The sequence below is a fragment of the Schistocerca americana genome, chromosome 8 (assembly GCF_021461395.2).
Source record: "Schistocerca americana isolate TAMUIC-IGC-003095 chromosome 8, iqSchAmer2.1, whole genome shotgun sequence".
Lineage (NCBI taxonomy): Eukaryota > Metazoa > Arthropoda > Insecta > Orthoptera > Acrididae > Schistocerca > Schistocerca americana.
In genome coordinates, this window is record NC_060126.1 from 112,527,865 (window position 1) to 112,551,325 (window position 23,461).

A 23,461-nucleotide genomic window follows, 5' to 3' on the forward strand; every position below is an offset into this window, starting at 1 on the left:
CCCTCTCTCCCTCTGCCCCCACCCCTCTCTCCCTCTGCCACCACCCCTCTCTCTCTCTGCCACCACCCCTCTCTCTCTCTCCCACCACCCCCCTCTCTCTCTCCCACCACCCCCTCTCTCTCTCCCAGCACCCCTCTCTCTCTCTCCTCCACCCCTCTCTCTCTCCACCCACCCCTCTCTCTCTCCACCCACCCCTCCTCCCTCGCCTCCTACCCTCTCTCCCCCCACCCCTCCTCCCACGCCTCCTACCCTCTCTCCCCCCGCCTCCTACCCTCTCTCCTCCCACCTCCTAACCTCTCTCCCCCTCTCTCTCCCCCCTCTCTCTCCCCCCTCTCTCCTCCCTCTCTCTCCTCCCTCTCTCCCCCCTCTCTCACCCCCCCCTCTCTCCCCCTCTCTCTCCCCCTCTCTCTCCCCCTCTCTCTCCCCCTCTCTCTCCCCCCTCTCTCCCCCCTCTCTCACCCCCCTCTCTCCCCCCTCTCTCCCCCTCTCTCTCCCCCTCTCTCCCCCCCTCTCTCTCCCCCTCTCTCTCCCCCCTCTCTCCCCCCTCTCTCCCCCCCTCTCTCCCCCTCTCTCCCCCCCTCTCTCCCCCTCTCTCCCCCCCTCTCTCCCCCCCTCTCTCCCCCCCTCTCTCCCCCCCTCTCTCCCCCCCTCTCTCCCCCCCTCTCTCCCCCCCTCTCTCCCCCCCTCTCTCCCCCTCTCTCTCCCCCTCTCTCTCCCCCTCTCTCTCCCCCTCTCTCTCCCCCCTCTCGCCCACCTCTCTCCCCCTCGCTCTCTCTCCCCCCTCGCTCTCTCTCCCCCCCTCGCTCTCTCTCCGCCCTCGCTCTCTCTCCCCCCCTCGCTCTCTCTCCCCCCCTCGCTCTCTCTCCCCCCCCTCGCTCTCTCTCCCCCCCCTCGCTCTCTCTCCCCCCCTCGCTCTCTCCCCCCCCCTCGCTCTCCCCCCCCCTCGCTCTCTCTCCCCCCTCGCTCTCTCTCCCCCTCGCTCTCTCTCCCCCTCGCTCTCTCGCCCCCCTCTCTCCCCCCTTCTCACCCCCTCTCTCACCCCCTCCCCCTCCTCTCCACCCACTCCCCATCTCCCCCCTCTCCCCCCTCCCCCCTCCCCCTCCCCCTCTCTACCTCTCCACCCTCTCCCCCTCCCCCTCTCCACCCTCTCCCCCTCCCCCTCTCCCCCCTCTCACCCCTCTCCACCTGTCCCCCATCTCCCCCCTCTCCCCCTGTCCCCCATCTCCCCCTCTCCCCTCACTCCCCCCTGTCCCCCATCTCGCCCTCTCCCCTCACTCCCCCCTGTCCCCCATCTCGCCCTCTCCCCTCACTCCCCCCTGTCCCCCATCTCGCCCTCTCCCCTCACTCCCCCCTGTCCCCCATCTCGCCCTCTCCCCTCACTACCCCCTGTCCCCCATCTCCCCCTCACCCCTCACTCCCCCCTGTTCCCCCCTCTCCCCTCACACCCCCTGTTCCCCCCTCTCACCCATCTCCCCCCTCTCTCCTCTCTACCCCCTCTCTCCTCTCCACCCCCTCTCTCCACCCTCTCTCCACCCTCTCTCCACCCTCTCTCCACCCTCTCTCCACCCCCTCTCTCCCGCCTCTCTCCACCACCTCTCTCTCCCCCCTCTCTCCACCACCTCTCTCTCCCCTCTCTCCACCCCCTTTCTCCCCCTTTCTACCCCCTCTCTCCCCCCTCGCTCTACCCCATCTCACTCTCACCCCCTCTCCTCCCCACTCCTCCCCTCTCTCCTCCCCTCTCTCCTCCCCTCTCTCCTCCCCTCTCTCCTCCCCTCTCTCCTACCCCCTCTCCTCCCCCTCTTTCCCGCTCCCCCCTCTTTCCCGCTCCCCCCTCTTTCCCGCTCCCCCCTCTTTTCCGCTCCCCCCTCTTTTCCGCTCCCCCCTCTTTTCCGCTCCCCCCTCTTTCCCCTCTCCCCCTCTTTCCCCTCTAACCCCCTCCCCCTCTAACCACCTGCCCCTTCTTTTCCCCTCTCCCCCTCCTTTCCCCCTCTCCCCCTCTCCCCCTCGCCCTCCTTTACCGCTCTCCCCCCTCCCCCTCCTGTACCCCTCCCCCCTTTCACCCGGCACCTCTCTCTCCCTGCCCCCTCTCTCCCTCCCTCTCTTCCTCCCCATCTCTCCCTCCCCCTCTCTCCCTCCGCCTCTCTCCCTCCGCCTCTCTCCCTCCCCCTCTCTCCCTCCCCCTCTCTCCCTCCCACCCCTCTCTCCCTCCCACCCCTCACTCCCTCCCACCCCTCACTCCCTCCCACCCCTCACTCCCTCCCACCCCTCACTCCCTCCCACCCCTCTCTCCCTCCCACCCCTCACTCCCTCCCACCCCTCACTCCCTCCCACCCCTCACTCCCTCCCACACCTCTCTCCCTCCCACACCTCTCTCCCTCTCACACCTCTCTCCCTCTCACCCCTCTCTCCCTCTCACCCCCTCTCTCCCTCCCACCCCTCTCTCCCTCCCACCCCTCTCTCCCTCCCACCCCTCTCTCCCTCCCACCCCTCTCTCCCTCCCACCCCTCTCTCCTTCCCACCCCTCTCTCCCTCCCACCACTCCCTCTTACCTCTCCCCCTCTCTCCCACCACTCCCTCTTACCTCTCTGCCTCTCTCCCTCCCACCTCTCCCCCTCTCTCCCACCTCTCCCCCTCTCTCCCTCCCACCTCTCCCACCTCTCCCCCTCTCTCCCTCTCACCTCTCCTTCTCTCCCTCTCTCTCTCCCACCTCTCCCCCTCTCTCCCTCTCTCCCTCCCACCTCTCCCCCTCTCTCCCTCTCTCCCTCCCACCTCTCCCCCTCTCTCCCTCTCTCCCTCCCACCTCTCCCCCTCTCTCCCTCTCTCCCTCCCACCTCTCCCCCTCTCTCCCTCTCTCCCTCCCACCTCTCCCCCTCTCTCCCTCTCTCCCTCCCACCTCTCCCCCTCTCTCCCTCCCACCTCTCCCCCTCTCTCCCTCCCACCTCTCCCCCTCTCCCCCTCTCTCCCTCTCTCCCTCCCACCTCTCCCCCTCTCTCCCTCCCACCTCTCTCCCTCTCTCCTTCCCACTTCTCTCCCTCCCACCTCTCCCTCCCACCTCTCTCCCTCCCACCTCTCCCTCCCTCCCACCTCTCCCTCCCTCCCTCCCTCCCACCTCTCTCTCCCTCCCACCTCTCCCTCCCTCCCTCCCTCCTCTCTCTCCCTCCCCCCCCACCCCTCTCCCCCCCACCCCTCTCCCCCCCACCCCTCTCCCCCTCCCACCCCTCTCTCCCTCCCACCCCTCTCTCCCTCCCACCCCTCTCTCCCTCCCACCCCTCTCTCCCTCCCACCCCTCTCTCCCTCCCACCCCTCTCCCCCTCCCACCCCTCTCCCCCTCCCACCCCTCTCCCCCTCCCACCCCTCTCCCCCTCCCACCCCTCTCTCCCTCCCACCCCTCTCTCCCTCCCACCCCTCTCTCCCTCCCACCCCTCTCTCCCTCCCACCCCTCCCTCCCTCCCACCACTCCCTCCCTCCCACCACTCCCTCCCTCCCACCACTCCCTCTTACCTCTCCCCCTCTCCCCCTCTCTCCCTCTCTCCCTCCCACCTCTCTCTCCCTCCCTCCCACCTCTGTCTCCCTCCCACCTCTCTCTCCCTCCCCCTCTGTCTCCCTGCCCCTGCCCCCTCTCTCCCTTCTCTCCCTCACCCTCTCTCCCCCTCCCCCTTCTCTCTTTCCCCTCTCTCACCCTCCCTCCATCCGCCCCTCCCTCCATCCGCCCCTCCCTCCATCCGCCCCTCCCTCTATCCGCCCCTCCCTCCATCCGCCCCTCCCTCTATCCGCCCCTCCCTCTCCCTCCCTCCATCCGCCCCTCCCTCTCCCTCCCTCCATCCGCCCCTCCCTCTCCCTCCCTCCATCCGCCCCTCCCTCTCCCTCCCTCCATCCGCCCCTCCCTCTCCCTCCCTCCATCCGCCCCTCCCTCCCTCCGTCCATCCGCCCCTCCCTCCCTCCATCCGCCCCTCCCTCCCTCCCTCCATCCGCCCCTCCCTCCCTCCCTCCATCCGCCCCTCCCTCCCTCCCTCCATCCGCCCCTCCCTCCCTCCCTCCATCCGCCCCTCCCTCCCTCCCTCCATCCGCCCCTCCCTCCCTCCCTCCATCCGCCCCTCCCTCCCTCCCTCCATCCGCCCCTCCCTCCCTCCCTCCATCCGCCCCTCCCTCCCACCATCCGCCCCTCCCTCCCACCATCCGCCCCTCCCTCCATCCATTCGCCCCTCCCTCCATCCATTCGCCCCTCCCTCCATCCATTCGCCCCTCCCTCCATCCATTCGCCCCTCCCTCCCTCTCTCCCTCCATCCGCCCCTCCCTCCCTCCCTCCCTCCATCCATCCGCCCCTCCCTCCCTCCCTCCATCCATCCGCCCCTCCCTCCCTCCCTCCCTCCCTCCCTCCATCCATTCGCCCCTCTCTCCCTCCATCCGCCCCTCTCTCCCTCCATCTGCCCCTCTCTCCCTCCATCTGCCCCTCCCTCCCTCCCTCCGCCCCTCCCTCCCTCCCTCCCTCCGCCCCTCCCACCCTCCCTCCCTCCCTCCGCCCCTCCCTCCCTCCCTCCCTCCGCCCCTCCCACCCTCCCTCCCTCCCTCCGCCCCTCCCTCCCTCCCTCCCTCCGCCCCTCCCACCCTCCCTCCCTCCCTCCGCCCCTCCCACCCTCCATCCGCCCCTCCCTCCCTCCATCCGCCCCTCCCTCCCTCCATCTGCCCCTCCCTCCCTCCCTTACTTCCTCCATCCGTCTCTCCCTCCCTCCATCCGCCCCTTCCTCCATCTGCACCTCCCTCCCTCCCTTCCTCTATCTGCACGTCCCTCCCTCCCTCCATCCGCCCCTCCCTCCATCCGCCCATCCCTCCATCCGCCCCTCCCTCCATCCGCCCCTCCCTCCATCCGCCCCTCCCTCCATCCGCCCCTCCCTCCATCCGCCCCTCCCTCCATCCGCCCCTCCCTCCATCCGCCCCTCCCTCCATCCGCCCCTCCCTCCATCCGCCCCTCCCTCCATCCGCCCCTCCCTCTCTCCCTCCCTCTCCCTCTCTCCCCCCTTCGCCCGGTCTTACCCATTCCCCCTCTCCTCCCCACCCCTCCCGTCGCCCGCCTTTACCCACTCCTCTTCCCCCGCCTGCCCGCTCCCTCTCCCCTGCCCCCACTAGGTGTTGACTTATCTTGATTATGTGCTGAAGCTCTCTTTGTTTACATAGCAGTTTTCTAACATTATTCTAACACCTTGCTCAGAACATACTTGTCTAAGGCTTACTGAATGATGCTTTTGAATTTTTCCACATCTTTGTCCTCAGCATTAATGTTTTAGCATTTGCTTGGTAAGCAAAAATATTTTCCTACCTTTCTGAACATTCCTTGCAATAACCATAGTCACAGGTGCTATCACAGCCCTAGGATCACTGATACCTTCCTTCATGTTAACTGATTTGAAAAATGAAAGTCTGTCTGTCTGCTAGGAGGCCTAAGATTTTCCTTTCACAAATTGGTTGTCTAACTATCTGCTGAAAGTAATGTTTGGACAAGACATTCACAATAATGTCACACGAATCCCTATCTCTAGCACCAGGTTTGATCACATGACTCTCTCATTGTATGCTTGGCAAGTCCAAGTCACCCTCTATTAAAGCAGTGTGATCAGGAAACCTATTCATGAAATTCTACAAGGCCTGCTGAAGCACTACCTCTGCTACAGCTCCGTAAAGCATCAGATTACTATTTTTGACCCAACTTTGATGCTTGACTTCACACACATTCAGCTGCCACCTGTGACGTGCCAGCAGAGCAGAAAGTCACATATTTAGCTTTTTTTATGTTCTTTCATAGCTAATTCTTAAGTTAGTAGAACGAGGATGGATAGGACGTCTGCATGCTGTGTCTGGTGCAGAAGAGCTGGCCGCAGTATGCGAAAAGCTGAAGACTGTTTTGGCCATGGTCAGCCATCTTCAAGGTGCTACTTCAGGCTTTAGCAGTGCTGAAGAATCTGGTGCATCATATTGGGAAATCTCGGGTATCAGTTGTTTTGCCCATGGGCTCTGCTGCTGAGGCACCTCACCGTGTGCCCAACACGAGGAATCGACCATAATTGCAGAATGTGAATGGCAGGTGGCAACGCATTTGTATAGCTTGAGACAGTGTATCGATGTGGAGGCTGGCTGGCCTCACCCGTTACCATTGTGAGTGGACAGGTGGCTGCTCCTTCAGCAGGATCCAAGCAGACTTATGTGAGGAGGGGTTCACTGGGTATTGGGAGCTCCAATGTTAGGCATGTTATAGAGCCTCTCAGGTAAATAGCGTCCAGGGCTGGAAAGAAATCCAGTGTGCACTTGGTATGTCTGCGAGGGAGCCTCATCTGAGATTTGGAGGTGGCCGTGCCTGTTGCTATTGTGCTTGCAGGATGCAGTCATGTGTAAGTTGTGGCTCTCATTGGCACCGATGACGTTTGTTGCTTAGACAAGCAGGCAGCTGGCAGACATGGTGAGACTGCTTGGAGGGTGCCAGCAGAGGTTACAATGGGCAGCATTGTTTGCGGAATTGATAGTGTGTCTCAACCATGGCTCCATCAATTCTGTGACTGCTTCAAAGGTCTGGACCTGCATTATGGTGTGGAGAATTCTAAGACTCCCCTTGATAGGCTAGAATGTATGTGGAATGCTCATGGTTTTTTAAAGTTGGATGGTAGTTTGAGGTCCTTTAATGAATGCTCACTCGTCAGTGCGCTGAGTGTGAAGTCAGACAGTGTGCAAAATAGTAATGACACCTTGTTGTTGTTGTTGTGGTCTTCAGTCCTGAGACTGGTTTGATGCAGCTCTCCATGCTACTCTATCCTGTGCAAGCTTTTTCATCTCCCAGTACCTACTGCAACCTACATCCTTCTGAATCTGCTTAGTGTATTCATCTCTTGGTCTCCCTCTACGATTTTTACCCTCCACGCTGCCCTCCAATACTAAATTGGTGATCCCTTGATGCCTCAGAACATGTCCTACCAACCGATCCCTTCTTCTGGTCAAGTTGTGCCACAAACTTCTCTTCTCCCCAATCCTATTCAATACTTCCTCATTAGTTATGTGATCTACCCATCTAATCTTCAGCATTCTTCTGTAGCACCACATTTCGAAAGCCTCTATTCTCTTCTTATCCAAACTATTTATCGTCCATGTTTCACTTCCATACATGGCTACACTCCATACGAATACTTTCAGAAATGACTTCCTGACACTTAAATCAATACTGGATGTTAACAAATTTCTCTTCTTCAGAAACGCTTTCCTTGCCATTGCCAGCCTACCTTTTATATCCTCTCTACTTCGACCATCATCAGTTATTTTGCTCCCCAAATAGCAAAACTCCTTCACTACTTTAAGTGCCTCATTCCCTAATCTAATTCCCTCAGCATCACCCGACTTAATTAGACTACATTCCATTATCCTTGTTTTGCTTTTGTTGATGTTCATCTTATATCCTCCTTTCAAGACACTGTCCAGTCCATTCAACTGCTCTTCCAAGTCCTTTGCTGTCTCTGACAGAATTACAATGTCATCGGCGAACCTCAAAGTTTTTATTTCTTCTCCATGGATTTTAATACCTACTCCGAATTTTTCTTTTGTTTCCATTACTGCTTGCTCAATATACAGATTGAACAACATCGGGGAGAGGCTACAACCCTGTCTTACTCCCTTCCCAACCACTGCTTCCCTTTCATGTCCCTCGACTCTTATAACTGCCATCTGGTTTCTGTACAAATTGTAAATAGCCTTTCGCTCCCTGTATTTTACCCCTGCCACCTTTAGAATTTGAAAGAGAGTATTCCAGTCAACATTGTCAAAAGCTTTCTCTAAGTCTACAAATGCTAGAAACGTAGGTTTGCCTTTCCTTGCCTTTCCTTGCCTCAAAGTTTTTATTTCTTCTCCATGGATTTTAATACCTACTCCGAATTTTTCTTTTGTTTCCATTACTGCTTGCTCAATATACAGATTGAACAACATCGGGGAGAGGCTACAACCCTGTCTTACTCCCTTCCCAACCACTGCTTCCCTTTCATGTCCCTCGACTCTTATAACTGCCATCTGGTTTCTGTACAAATTGTAAATAGCCTTTCGCTCCCTGTATTTTACCCCTGCCACCTTTAGAATTTGAAAGAGAGTATTCCAGTCAACATTGTCAAAAGCTTTCTCTAAGTCTACAAATGCTAGAAACGTAGGTTTGCCTTTCCTTAATCTTTCTTCTAAGATAAGTCGTAAGGTCAGTATTGCCTCACGTGTTCCAGTGTTTCTACGGAATCCAAACTGATCTTCCCCAAGGTTGGCTTCTACTAGTTTTTCCATTCGTCTGTAAAGAATTCGTGTTAGTATTTTGCAGCTGTGACTTATTAAGCTGATAGTTCGGTAATTTTCACATCTGTCAACACCTGCTTTCTTTGGGATTGGAATTATTATATTCTTCTTGAAGTCTGAGAGTATTTCGCTTGTCTCATACATCTTCCTCACCAGATGGTAGAGTTTTGTCAGGACTGGCTCTCCCACGGCCGTCAGTAGTTCCAATGGAATATTGTCTACTCCGGGGGCTTTGTTTCGACTCAGGTTTTTCAGTGCTCTGTCAAACTCTTCACGCAGTATCATATCTCCCATTTCATCTTCATCTACATCCTCTTCCATTTCCATAATATTGTCCTCAAGTACATCGCCCTTGTATAGACCCTCTATATACTCCTTCCACCTTTCTGCTTTCCCTTCTTTGCTTAGAACTGGGTTTCCATCTGAGCTCTTGATATTCATACAAGTCGTTCTCTTATCTCCAAAGGTCTCTCTAATTTTCCTGTAGGCGGTATCTATCTTACCCCTAGTGAGATAGGCCTCTACATCCTTACATTTGTCCTCTAGCCATCCCTGCTTAGCCATTTTGCACTTTCTGTCGATCTCATTTTTGAGACGTTTGTATTCCTTTTTGCCTGTTTCACTTACTGCATTTTTATATTTTCTCCTTTCATCAATTAAATTCAATATTTCTTCTGTTACCCAAGGATTTCTACCAGCCCTCGTCTTTTTACCTACTTGATCCTCTGCTGCCTTCACTACTTCATCCCTCAAAGCTACCCATTCTTCTTCTACTGTATTTATTTCCCCCATTCCTGTCAATTGCTCCCTTATGCTCTCCCTGAATCTCTGTACAACCTCTGGTTCTTTTAGTTTATCCAGGTCCCATCTCCTTAAATTCCCACCTTTTTGCAGTTTCCATTGACTATCGAAATTCTAACAGTTAATTGTCAAAGTATTAATAACAATGTTCCAGAATTCTGCCCTCCAGGAAGATAACCATACTCAAATAACTCTTGGAACCGAGAACTGTCTAAAACCTTAAGTAGAAAGTTATTTACAAAGTTATGATACAATTAATAAATAGTCCTCATTCACATGTATGTAAGAATTACATTTCAAATTCTTGTATTTCTTTTCTTACAAATAGGCACAACATGCCCCAGTGTCAAGATGATGCCAACAGTAGCCACCCTCAGTCAAATAACATTGAAAACACTAACCAGCTGGCAATCTAAAACAAAATAAACTAAACTTTAATTCCCAAACAATTATAAAACACTTACATCAAACCCATGCCATGTGTGAGGTAACCTTGAAACTAATTTAAAAGAGAAAGAAACTTCAGAATCTTAATAAATTTTCAATATCACTAGTAAGACGGGTGGAAGCTCTACAGATCAATGATTGTTTCATGTTTATGAGTGTGCAACAAAAATCTGATTTACTAAGTACCACAAACATCAGATGAGATTTAGGTAACAATAATTCTCATGAAAACTGCAAAGGCCCACCAGACTTGAACAGTGGAAGCTCAGTTACATCAATTCATGTTTGATATTTATAATCATACAGCAGAAATCAAATTTATGCAGTAGCACAAATCGGAGATTAGATTTCGATAGTAGGTATTCACTTAACAACTCCAAAGCCCACCAAGTTTAAACACTCTGAGCTTAACATTTAGAAACACTCCAAATTAACACCATTAGTGGTCACTTAATATGACTACTCAAGCAGGAGCCAACAAAACATTACCGGCACAGACAAGCCTGATACTTGCATTCTATTAATAAGTATGGGCAGTGCTCAACACAATCAATCATGCCATGAAGTACATCTCAAATGACCCCACAAGGCTCCTCTCCATCCATCCTGAAACCAATGTTCAATCAATACAGTGCTGTAGCCTCTGCAAAATAACATCTTTTCTGCAGCACAATGGCAAGGCCACCCCAGTTAAGCAGGCTGTGATGTTGACTTCCGTACAAATGCACAGATTTCAGACTGGGCCAAACAAACAGCCGTGGTTGCTTGTCATTACAAAAGGTGCACTACAACCAGTTCAGGTAACTTCATTAGCTCAGCTAATCACATATCCAATTCTACATAGCGCTGTCCAAAACATGTATAACCATGCACGAGTTCTCTGCCAGGCTCGCATGACGTCCAGACACACTGTGTCAAGATGGTGTGTGAGTGCTCTTCAGACCTCTGTGGCCCCATCCTGCCCCCTTTCGGCAATGCAAACCTTGCTTGTAAGGAAATCATCACTGCCATCGACCACAGACTGTCTCAATGTCCCCCACTAAAACCAGAACAACCAGGAGGGGAGCAGAAGTAGCAATGAGCCACTACACCTTAACATAAACATTTGCTTTAATATCAGGCTTTATTTGACTGATGCCACCCAGAAATTGGACGAAGAATCTTTTCAACTACCTTACATGGACCCACAAATGAGGAGGGATCATCTTCTGTCTAATCCCATCACTGTCTTTGCTTTGAACCCAGAAGTTACACATGTAAACTAAATCTCCCACCTGGAGGTTGCACTCCTGTTGTCCCTGTTGTACCTCCTTGCCTGTCTGTAATGCACTTGAGGATATTATGCCAGGATTGCTCCACTTGATCTTAATATCAGAAGGGTCAGATTTCTCTGGCAGGAGATCACCAATCGTCCACAGATTGGAAAGTGGAGAATTAAGAGGATAGCCCAACATGAACTGGAAAAGTGTAAGCCTATGCGCCCCATGAAGAGTGATATTAAAGGCATACACCAACTACCTTACCAACCTAACCTAGCACAATTGACTCTTTGCGTGATACATGATTAAAGCCACCTTTAAATTGCAGTTAATGTGTTCATCGAAAGATGGCTGCAGTTAGTACAGTATGGTTGTAAAATGCTTGATAGCATAGTCAAAACAAAACTTCTTTAAGGATGCTGACAGAAATGCGGGTGAATTCTCAGAAATTATGGCCATAGGTGGACCAAAACTGGAGAAAATACTGGTGAGAGGGTTAATGGTGGTGCACGCTGTGATTGATGTACTGGGTAAAAGTCATACAAAGTGACTAAAGGTGTCCACAGCCACAAAGATATATCAATAACTGTCTTTTATACAGGGTAAAAGACCCCATAATTAATAAACAGCTTATCTATGGGCGTGTCCTCCAATGAGGAACTCAACGACCCCTGCTGGGTGTTAGAGTTCGGCTTAGCCATCTTAAACAACTCGCATTGCGCCATCAACTTAACGTCCTGTATCAAACCATTACAGGTAAAATGTTTAATGCTGTGAAGTGTTTTAACTAAGTCCAAAATGTGCACAACACAGGAAAGCATGAAAATAGTTAAAAATGGCTGAAACAAGTCTCTTCGGAAGACAAATCTTCAGTTTCTGACCACATCAGGTGCAGTAGCAAAGAACACCATGGGACAGCAGGTATAGTTCCACAGCTTTGCCCTGTTGATCCTCTCCCAGACTTGGGCCAAATCAGTGTCCTGATGGTGCTGTTCCTTCAAATTGCCAAAGAGCGACGGAACATCTGTTAAAACCACAGCAAACATCTCTTCAACCAAGCCACAGTATACTGCTTCATGATATCCCCCACCTTTGTCCTCCTGGAACATCCTACTCAGTCCTACTCAGCACATCTGCCACCTGATTTTGTGTGTTGTGTGTACATTTGACCATGAATTTAAAGGCACAAATTCAGATGGCACAGTGGACAATCCACCCGATCTTTCGTGGTTTAGCCAGCATCAACTCAGCACTTATTGTCTTGAGGCAAAATACTTATGCTCCAGATAAAAGTGGAACTTTTCAGGTGCAAACTAAAAAACCAGCACTACCAGTTAATGAACAGAGTACCTACATTGTACCTCAGACAAACTGCGTGATGCATATGTGAGAGGTCTCCACTCACCCTGTTCCCCCTGAAAAAGCATTGCAGTTTCTCCTAAATGGAAAGCATCGGTCTGCACAATAAATTCTCGATTAAAGTCAGGAATCCCCAATAATGGTGCACTCATAAGAGCTTTCTTCAAGGCATCGAAGGCCTCCTGCTGGGCCAATGACCAACTGAAACTGTCATTCTTCTTACAGAGCTGACTTAGCAGTGGAACTATTAGGGCGAAGTTAGGAATATACATTCTAAAAAATTTTACCATCATAATGAAACACCCCTCTTTTTTCTTATCTCTGGGAGGTTTGAAGTTATAAATGACTTGTGTTCGAGACTGATCATTGACCACGCCTGCACTCGAGACAACATGTCCCAAAAATGAAATCTGTCTGTGGACAAGATTCACCTTAGATGGCTTAACTGTGAGTCTGGGCTCCTTAAGCCTGCTTAAAATCTAAGACAAGTGATGCAGGTGTTACTCAAGTCGCTTGCTATACATGACATCATCTAAGTAATTGTCAATGCAGTAAAACTTAAGGTCCCCCAGCATTGAGTAAAGTAGTCATGAAGATAATGCTGCCCCAGTAGCGAGGCCAGATGGCACATGATTAAACTTGTATAAGTTGCAATTATTGCAAAATGACACTTCTAGGTTCCTCAGCTAATGACATCTGGTAGTTGCCTGATTGAAATCACTGACACTAAAAAATTTAGCACCCGAAAACCACGAAAAACAATTATGTAAATTAGGCATGGGGTCTTATTCAGTACAACTTTCTGATTAAGAGCCCTGTAATCAACAAATTGGCTTATATCCTTCTCCCCCATACTTAGGCATCTGGAAAATCGGAGAAGCATAAGACAACACCGATGGTCAAATAACATAATCAACCAACAATTGATCAATAATTTGACGAAGCTTTCATTTTCAGAGGTGGCAATCTATACAGGGTCTATATCATTGGGATGGAATCAGTTAATCGAATCTGATATTTAATGCGGTTGGTAAACCTTAGCCGGTCAGTAAGGACTTCAGGAAACTGTTGTGAAACATCAGAAACATGCTCTCTCTGAGGATGACTTAGGTGGCTCAAATCAAAGGGCCCCTCTTCTCCACTGACCACATGAGCATCATGCTGCACTTTATGGTGGCAAAATAGAATCTTAACATTTGCAAAAAAACATCGGCAGTCAATATAATTAATAACACAATGGATTCTAAGGAAAGAATCACACCCTAAACAACTGAAGTAGTAAGTCCTTTAACAATCAAAAAATAAAATGGTCAGGAAAATTTCCCTATTTAAGTTTCACATGACATTAACCCAGGCTAGGCAAGGCATTACCATTAGCAGCTTTTTATTTATTATTGGCACTGGTCATTGGACCAGACCATGAAGACAAGGTAAGAGAAATTAGGGTGCTTATGGAGGCATACAGACATTTGTTTTTCTCTTTCTCTTTGGGGATGTAACAGGAAACGAAATGACTAGTAGTCATATACCATATGCTGGCTTGCGGAGTATGTATGTAGATGTAGGTGTAGATGTAGATTAATACCGTGCATGTTGGGAATGCATGATAACAACACTACATATTATCAAATTCTGTACTGCAGTAAATACGCCTTCAGCTTTGGCATATAAAGTATCGTTGTAACAGGTATCCATTCTGAATTCAGAATTTCATTGCTATTCACTTCTAGTTTCAGCTAACTTTCTATTCCTAATATTATCTGGGCATTATTACCTTTAATAAGGAATACTAATTCTGGGGCCTTGGCATGAACACTTCTGCAGTTCACCAATGTCATAGGCCTATTAATCTATTCTGTTTCCTATCTGCAAGGACAAGCATTCTTTAATAATAATGTGGCTAATGTATCTTCAGTTTTAACAGGCAGTTCATCTCTGATCCTGAGGAGGGTTCTGCTAACCTAAAGAAGATGAAAGAAAAAAAAATACATGCCATATGTACTCTGCTACCCTAGTAGCCATTTCCTGCATGTAGTGCATGCCTGGGCTATTAGGGGGAAATCTTATAATCATCCGTGCAATAGTGGAATGGAAAAATTTGCATCTGATGCCATCGCAGAATCCTCTGAACCTCTGGTTTAGACTGTTCCCCCTGCTCCAAACCAAAAGACCCTTATCAGCTCTGTGTACAACGCTACAAATAGTGAGCTTAGCTTATGTGTCACATGCAGTGGCTAGTTGCCTTCATCAAACTGGGCATCAAGTGAAAGGAACCGAGGATGACCTCTGGACCCAAGTGACGCATAATTTGTGCTGACATGGGGCTGTGTGTTAGATAGCTGTCAGGAGAGCCTCCTTTGTATCTCAGATGAACTGCACTGAACTTTTACTAGTGTTCTGTGAATGATCTCCTCTACTCTGGTGTAATGTATACCGTAACTGTTTCACATCTCTGAAGATTCTTTTAAGATGTGCACAATGGAACACATGAATAAATGAATGGCTGGTTGGGAGGTAAGTAAAAACTACGTAAACTGTAAACTGCTACCTATCACTGATGTGAAAGAACATATGAGCTACAAGGACACAAAAGTAATGGTACAGTTGAGAATAGTCCACTTTCAGAAGGAACCAGATGTTTGTCTGGTGTATTTGTGAAATGACATCACAAAGTCCCACTGGAATTGAACTTTGAATCAAAAAATAGCTACCAAATTCATCTTTACAATATTTCATTATTATAAAAGACTGTAAATTCTGTGACAGTACTGATCCTGGACCAACAGTTACTGTGAATCTTTGCCTTCATCAAATTTGATTTTAGCTGTTTTGAACCCTTACTTGTTAGCACAACTGTACAAAATAAATTTCTTAAAGCCATTGCTTACAAAGCAAATGTTGGCAGCAGTAACAATGATGAAAAGGAGACTAGCATGAAAACATTGTCTGGAAGAAGTAGCCTTGTCTTGGAATGTACTCATCAGCAATTAGGTAATGATTCCTTTATCATTGATGATAGGATATATTAGAGTTTAATGTCCCAGTGACAATATTTGAGATGATGTACAGGCTTTGAGTGTGCAACGGTTCCAATGGAATCCAACTATGATCTACTCAAAGAGTTAAGAAATCGTAGGAAATATAAACCTGGACGATCAGAGAGGGGTGCAAACATTATTCTGTGTGAGTGCCAGTCCGTCACTTTGCTTGGTTCCTAAACTGTCAAGTTATATTTTTTATAATCTCCACTTAGGTGTGACCACCTTGGTACGTAGCTCATTACGTGATATGTCATCTGATGTGCACTGGCCATGTTGTTGTACATGTGTTCTGAAAGGCAGTCAATGTGTTTCACTTAGTGCTGTCATGGGTAAGACAAACAGTTATAGTGGCAAAAAGGAATAAACATCAGCTTTTAGGTTAAGTGGGGGAAGAGGCAGGGGCAATATTGCTGACAAGGTAAATTTGTTGAAATTATATCAGATAACATTGTGGAAATTGTAGAGCCTCATATGTTGTTGGTGTGGGAAATGAATGTCAGCTATAAACATCAGCTGGGATTCTACAGTGGAACAAGTCTGTGTCCAAATGAACCAGGGGACAATCAGACTCCTGTGACCACAACTTTTTCAATGAACCATGCTACTTTTGTAGATTCAGTGCCATACCTTGGCATGTAACATGGCAACAGCTTTTCTGTGGCAACTAACTAACCAACCACCTAACCACAGTTGGACTGCAATTGAATGAAAACATATAGTATTCTGCATCGAGTTAAGATTTTTGTTATGTAGGGCAGTTGAATAGGGGCATGGTGACTGACAAATGCTGGAGAGAGATGTCTCTGCAGTTGCTGCAGGAAGAACAGAATTGGGTACTGTACTGGTATGATAAGAGGACAATTTTGATACCTTTTACTACCAATCCATACACTAGACACACATGGATGATTCAGTTACGAATCTGTCCTCAATAATAACATTCAGTTGTACATGACAGTTATCTCCCCGAGGGAGGGTGGGGTCTTTTATCAAGGTATTACATTCACATACACAACTAGAAGGATCACCAAGTAGCTAGAAGAATGTGATCAAAAGTATAAAATACACTTTTGGCTAACAATTCCCAGTTTTGTAATCTGAGAGATTATAACAGCTGTGAAGATAGCATGGTTACCAAAGCACATAAAGACCCATCTGCACCCAATTGAGTCACTTTTATCTTGTCTAGCAGCTGTATATTCAGCTTATCGTTATTACTATAGATAATATCACAGAATTTTAATAATGTGATTTGGAAGTGTAGTCCAATATATCTGTGACTCTGTGGCTAAGTAGATTCTTGTAAAAGAATTCATCTGAGAAATACATGCATCTGTATTTCTAATTTCAAGCAATTGACTAAGATATATATACTTCTTAAGAAATGAATACTTTGCAGAGAGAGAGAATGATAATTAAATATTGTCTTATGTAATACTAATAAATGTTATATTAACCTGCTGACTTTCATCTTCTTGAAGTAACTGTGCAAGAGGATCTACGATATTATTTTTCAGTTTAGGTTGTTAATAAAATGTGTTATCATAAATCTAAGATATTACATCGTGTGTAGTTATTTGCCAAACCACTTGCAAGGTGTGTGTGTGTGTGTGTGTGTGTAGACACTATTCAACTTTTTCCAGTTTCTTGGAACATGTTTTTAACATGTGTTTGTTTTAGCCAGAACTTGTGGAAAAACTGGTTGTAGTTGATGTTTCTCCAAGGAGAGTCAGTCCAAGTTTCACCACAGTTAAAAAATACTTAGAGGCTATGCAGCAAATAAAGTTTGGAAAAAACATGTCAATGTCAGCTGCTCGTAAGCTTATAGAACAGAAATTGTCTCCCATTGTAAAAGTATGTATTTTAGTAAGTGACAGAGACCAAATACATATTTGATCATCTGCATTTTTTTCAGTTCTTCCACTTTTTATAGGTACCAGCTGTCTGTCAGTTCCTTGCCATGAATGTAACTCAGGCAGAAAATGGTGAGATGAAATGGAAAGTAAATCTGGATACACTTGTAGACACTTTTGATGAAATTTCTTCATTTCCAGCAACAGAAAAAGTTTTTGAAGGTCCAACATACTTCATAGGTGGAGGTGATTCTGATTATATGAGGTTTGTTACATTTCTTGAAGTTCCTTAAAAATTATTATAATGTATCATAGTTTACACAAAGAAGTGAATTTCTTGCCCCTAACGTTTGTGAAAATTACAATACTGTGGAAGCATGGCATAAATGTTAATTTCTGTTTGTGTCCACTGTCTTGTAATATTTTAGTAAAAACATCATCTGTAATGTTAAAACTTTATTTATTCACTATAAATGTGATTTTGGTGTATTGTGCCATTTTCAAGTGGTAACTGCAACATTATAAATTGCATAAAGACCTATTCAACAAGGGAGTCATTCATTCATTCACTCACTCACTCATTTATTCATTCATTCAGTTTCTTCTTCTTCTTCTTCTTCTTCTTCTTCTTAGCACCTTCCCATTGGATTGTGGTCTGTCTTTTGGAGCAGTGCATCCATTTCTTTCTGTCTAACGCTTCCTGTGGATTTAGGCATCTTGGTCTTAGACATGTGTTTATAGTGCATTGCCATCATAATTTGGGTCTTCCACATTGTCTGTGGCCCTCAACGGATAGGTGATAGACTGAGCTGATGACTGAAGCATGTTGTGCCCATGTGATGTGTCCATCCCATAGAAGTCCCCATTCTTAGATCTTCTCATTGATTGGAGCCACTCCAGTGAGTTGTCAATCAATGTATTGTAGAGGTGCCTAGTGATTTCCTCAGCATCAGTATTTCCATGACATGTAGGGAGTGCCCAGTAAATCTTCACACGACCAACACTTTGTACTATATAATGCAACTGGCCTCACAGTCAATTGTTATATCTTTGATTTTAGGTGAATAGGCCTCTTCTTATCATAAAGAATGCCAGTGAGGTCTCTGAATTGCATCCAGCTTGCTTTTATTCTTGCTCACACATCTTCATTCACTCTGTAGACAAGAACCTAGATACTTACCTTGGTAAGAGGACTTCCATTAATTTGTACATTTCCAGGAAATGGAATCATTTTGAGGCACTCAGTTTTGTGGATGTTTGAACAGAGGTCAAATCGTTGCTGAAAATCGCACCATGTTTTGACCTGAGTTTAAAGATCCTCCGTGGTATCTGCCACAGACACCACATCATCATGCTCTCAAAATATGAGGGTGGTTTGAAAAGTTCTCGGAATGGAATAGAAAAAAAAAAGTACTTACATCTCTGGAATTTTTTTTATTTTTCAATGTAGTCTCCTTGTAGATTAATGCACTTGGTTCAACGATGTTCCAGTGCTTTGATCCCATCTCAAAAATGAGTTTCCTCCAGGCCTGCAAAATAGTTGTCAACTCCAGTTATCAATTCTTCATTTGCAGTGAATCTTCATCTACCAAGAAAAATTTTCAGTTTTAGGAAGAGATGGAAGTCTGACGGAGCCATATCAGGTGAATAAGGTGGATGTGGCAACAATTCATACCTTAGTTAATGTAATTTTGGCACGGCGATGGCACATGTATGCGCGCGCATATTGTTTTGATGGAAGATGACTTTCTTCCTTGCTAAACCTGGCCTCTTTTTTGCATATCTTTTGTTGCAACTTGTCCAGGAGGTTAGCATAGCATTCTCCAGTAATTGTTTGCCCAGTGGGGAGATAATCTACAAACAGAATCCCCTCCACAGCCTGGAACACTGATGCCATGATCTTTTCCACCAAAGGAAATGTCTTTGCTTTCTTTGGTAGCAGAGAGTCTGTGGGGTATAATTGTGCACCCAAGTTTCATCTTTGGCCTCAAACCGGCAAAAAAAAATCTTGTTCATTTCTCCTAAAGCGCGCCAAACATTATTCGGATAAGTCCATTCTCATGTGTTTTTGATCCATCGTCAAGAGTTGTGGCACCCATCTTGCAGATAATTTTTTCATTTCTAATTCTTCAGTTAAAATGTGATATACTTTTTCAGATGACATTTGGCAAACATGAGCAATTTCACAAACTTTCAATCGGTGATCCTCCATGACCATTTTGTGCACTTTTGCAATGATTTCTGGAGTGGTGACACATCTTAGCCGACTACTGTGCGGATCATCATCTAAGCTCTCCCGACCAAATTTAAATTCATTTATCCACTTGGCAACAGTTTAATGTGAAGAAGCGGAGTCCCCCAGAGTATTCTGGAAATCGACATGAATGTCCTTTGCTTTCATACCTTTCTTTATGAAGTACTTACTCACTGCTCGAATCTCGATAATTTTTTTTCCCCCCATCTTCACAAATCACTACGCGGGAAAAACAAGAGAACTAAGTCACTGCCACAGCTCTCTTCCAAGAGCACTGCCCCCCTGCGGGTTCGGGGGTAAGAATAGGCCCGCGGTATTCCTGCCTGTCGTAAGAGGCGACTAAAAGGAATCTCAACTGTTTTGGCCTTTAATGTGATGGTCCCCTGAGGGCTTTGACCACTCTATTTCCAAATTTTTCCGTTAGTGCATACCATTTGGGGAAGGACACCTTACGTGGTGCATCTTAAATCCATCTTGCCCTAAGATCTGGCACACCTGATATTTTCATGGAGTTGGACTTACATCGAGCTTCCGGCCACATCCGCTGCAGTGTGTTCCGGATAGCATCCCTTCCTTCCATTGTGCAGTTCCATCTTTGCCCTCATGATGATGTACATGGATATTTCGACACCCGACATCCAGCACAGTAGCCAGTCCGTTGTGGTGGGGTCGTGTGGTGGTAGCCCCCTGACTACACAGGGATCGCACTGTTGATGCCTGATCTGCTACCTCCCCACATATGCCGAGTAGTAGATGCCTATCCCTTTGGGGCATCGGGACTCCCGGCAAAGGCCATCCTGCCAGGTGGTCTTTGCTGCGGCTGGGTGGTGCCCGTGGGGAGAGCCCCTGGTCGGAGTGGGTGGCATCAGGGCGGATGACCCGCAATGAAGCGTGGTACATCATCTCTCGCTGGTGGGCCTCCACCAGCAGTCTCTAAGCGATCGAGGTCTAACCTCAATGGAAAAAAATTTGATCAGAGATCATTTCCGTCCCTGGCCACTCCATGGGAGGAACGTTTGTCCAAAGAAGGCAGTGGAGATTATTCACCCCGGTACCTCTTGTGTACGCGAGTAGATGGGGAATCATTTATGTCGACCAAGCCCCAGTTTTTTGTGGAGCATTTAGAGGACAAGTTCGGGGAGGTGGAGGGCTTGTCCAAACTGCGCTCTGGGTCAGTTCTCATCAAAACAGCATCCTCTGCCCAGTCACGGAGGTTGCTCACTTGCGACAGGTTGGGGGATGTTTCCGTCATCATCACTCCCCATAAGAGTTTAAACATGGTCCAGGGTATTATATTCCACAGGGATCTTCTTCTGCAGTCCGACGATGAACTACACGCCAATTTAGAACGACGAGGTGTTCACTTCGTCCGGCACGTCCATCGGGGTCCGAGGGATAATCAGGTAGCCACTGGTGCCTTCATCTTGGCCTTCGAAGGTGATGTTTTACCCGAAAAGGTCAAGGTGGTGGTTTACCGCTGTGATGTGAAGCCATATATCCCTCCTCCGATGCGGTGTTTTAAATGCTGGAAGTTCGGGCACATGTCATCTCGCTGTACTTCCGGCGTCACATGTCAAGATTGTGGACGTCCTTTGCATCCCAATACTCCATGTGCTTCGCCTCCCATCTGTGTTAACTGCGGAGAACACCATTCCCCTTGCTCACCGGACTGTAGGATATTCCAGAAGGAACGAAAGATAATGGAATATAAGACCCTGGACCGCCTGACCTACGCCGAGGCTAAACGGGAGTGTGAGCGGCTCCATCCTGTGGCAATGACGTCGACCTACGCCGCTGCTGCAACAACGGTTCTCCCATCGTCACTTATCGTTGGCTCTAAGATCTGTCAGAATCCACCAGCCCCCTTGGTTGTGGGGAGCACTTCACTCCCTGTTGCTCCTGCTCCATCTTCTTCAGGAGCAACACCCCCCCAACCATCGGGGACATCAGTTCCCCCTCCCCAGCCGGAGAAGAGTAAGACTTCTTCGGCTACTCTCGCCAGGAAGGGGTCCCTTGGGGACCTACCTTTGTAAGTTCCGACCAGTGGAAAAGCAGACACCCGCAAGTGGATCACCAGTCCCTGGTCGTAGGGCCTCACGGTCGTCGTCCGTCCCTGAGACTGACCCAGTGAAACCCTCCAAGCCTGAACCACTGAAGGCACAGTGAGAGAAACAGAAGAAGAAGAAGAAGAAGAAGAAAGTCCCCAAGGCTAACAACATTGTGGTGGCACCCATCCCACCGCTTCCTACAAGCACTGAGTCTGAGGACGAGGTGGAGATTCTGGCGTCCGCTGAGGACCTCGATCTCGCCAGTCCCTCAGACGCCATGGAAAGCACTAGCACAGGTGCTCATTCGGAGGCAGCAGGTGACCCAGCGGCGTAATCTGCCTTCCCAGTCCTGTCACGCCTTTCTCAGACATGGACAATACCATCCTCCAGTGGAACTGCAGCGGTTTCTTCCACCATCTAGCTGAGCTCCGCCAACTTATCAGCCTTCACCCTTTCTTCTGCATTGCACTTCAGGAAACTTGGTTTCCAGCAATGCGAACCCCCGCCCTCCGTGGCTATCGGGGTTATTATAAGAACCAGGCAGCTTATGAAAGGGTGTCTGGTGGTGTCTGCATATATGTCCTTAACTCTCTTCACAGCGAGTCTGTCCCTCTACATACAGCTTTAGAGGCTGTCGCTGTTCGGGTGTGGACGCCACAGGCTGTTACTGTCTGCAGTCTTTACCTTCAACCAGATGGTGATGTCGCACAGCATGTCCTGGCTGCGCTGATAGCCCAATTGCCGCCAACTTTCTTGTTACTAGGCGACTTTAACGCCCATAACCCTCTGTAGGATGGGTCAGTGGCAACAGGTCGAGGCGTCACCATTGAGCATTTATTGGCGCAGCTTGATCTCTCGATTTTAAATGATGGTGCCTCCACACACTTCGGTGTGGCGTATGGCACATACTCCGCCATTGACCTATCGATCTGTAGCCCTAGCCTCTTACCGTCTGTCCAATGGAGTGTGCATGACGACCTGTGTGGTGGTGACCATTTTCCAATCTTTCTGTCACTGCCACGGCGTCACTCTTCTGGGCGCCCCAGCAGATGGGCTGTGAATAAGGCTGACTGGGACTTGTTCTCCTCCATTGCCGCTATTGAGCCTTTCTCTAGTGACGACCTTGATGTGGTGGTTCACTCAGTCACCACCAGCATCGTTACTACCACAGAATCTGCCATTCCCAGTTCTTCTGGGTCCCCTCGGCGGCGGACTGTGCCTTGGTTGTCGCCTGAGATCGCTGAGGCGATTAAAGATCGCCGGCGGGTGCTACAGCGTCACAAGCGACATCCCTGCATTGAACACCTCATCACCTTCAAACGGCTGCGTGCGCGGGCCCACCGCCTTATCCGCCAAAGCAAGCAGGAGTGTTGGTAGTGGTATGTGTCCACCATTGGCCTCCATGTCTCTCCATCGCAGGTCTGGGCCAAGACCCGACGCCTCTATGGCTATCGGACCCCTATCAGCGTCCCTGCGCTCTCACTGAATGGAGCAGTTTGTACAGACTCTGACAAAATTGCCAACAGCTTGGCAGAGCATTTTGCTCTTAGTTCCGCTTCTTCCAATTACCCACTGGCCTTCCGCTCCATTAAAGAGGGGATGGAACGTCGGAGCCTTTCTTTTCGCACCCACCATTCTGAATCCTACAATGGTCCATTCAGTGAGTGGGAATTTCACAGCGCCCTTGCCGCTTGCCCTGATACCGCTCCTGGGCCAGATCGCATTCACTGTCAGATGCTGGAACACCTTTCAGTGGATTGCCAGTGACGCCTCCTCGACCTTTACAACTGTCTCTGGGTCGAGGGTGAGTTTCCGTCGCAATGGCGGGAAAGCATTGTCATCCCCATTTTGAAACCGGGCAAGAGCCCTTTGGAGGTGGACAGCTACCGCCCCATTAGCCTCACCAACGTTCTTTGCAAGCTTCTCGAACGGATGGTGAGCCGGCGCTCGAATTGGCTACTGGAGTCTCGGGGCCTTCTGGCTCCGTCTCAGGGTGGGTTCCGTAAAGGTCGCTCTGCCACTGACAGTCTGGTGAGTCTGGAGTTGGCCATCTGTACTGCCTTTGCCCGCCGTCAGCACCTGGTCGCTGTCTTTT

At 48.9% G+C, this 23,461-nt stretch overlaps 1 protein-coding gene across 1 annotated transcript in view; it reads left to right on the forward strand.

The window, feature by feature from the left end:
• The window catches only part of LOC124544609 (protein ABHD11-like), a 72,594-nt gene that overhangs the window by 10,246 nt on the left and 38,887 nt on the right, over positions 1-23,461 (forward strand). The window contains exons 4-5 of the mRNA XM_047123204.1: positions 16,892-17,065; positions 17,145-17,329. Coding sequence (XP_046979160.1) covers positions 16,892-17,065; positions 17,145-17,329 — 359 coding nt within the window. The remainder of the gene's footprint in view (positions 1-16,891; positions 17,066-17,144; positions 17,330-23,461) is intronic.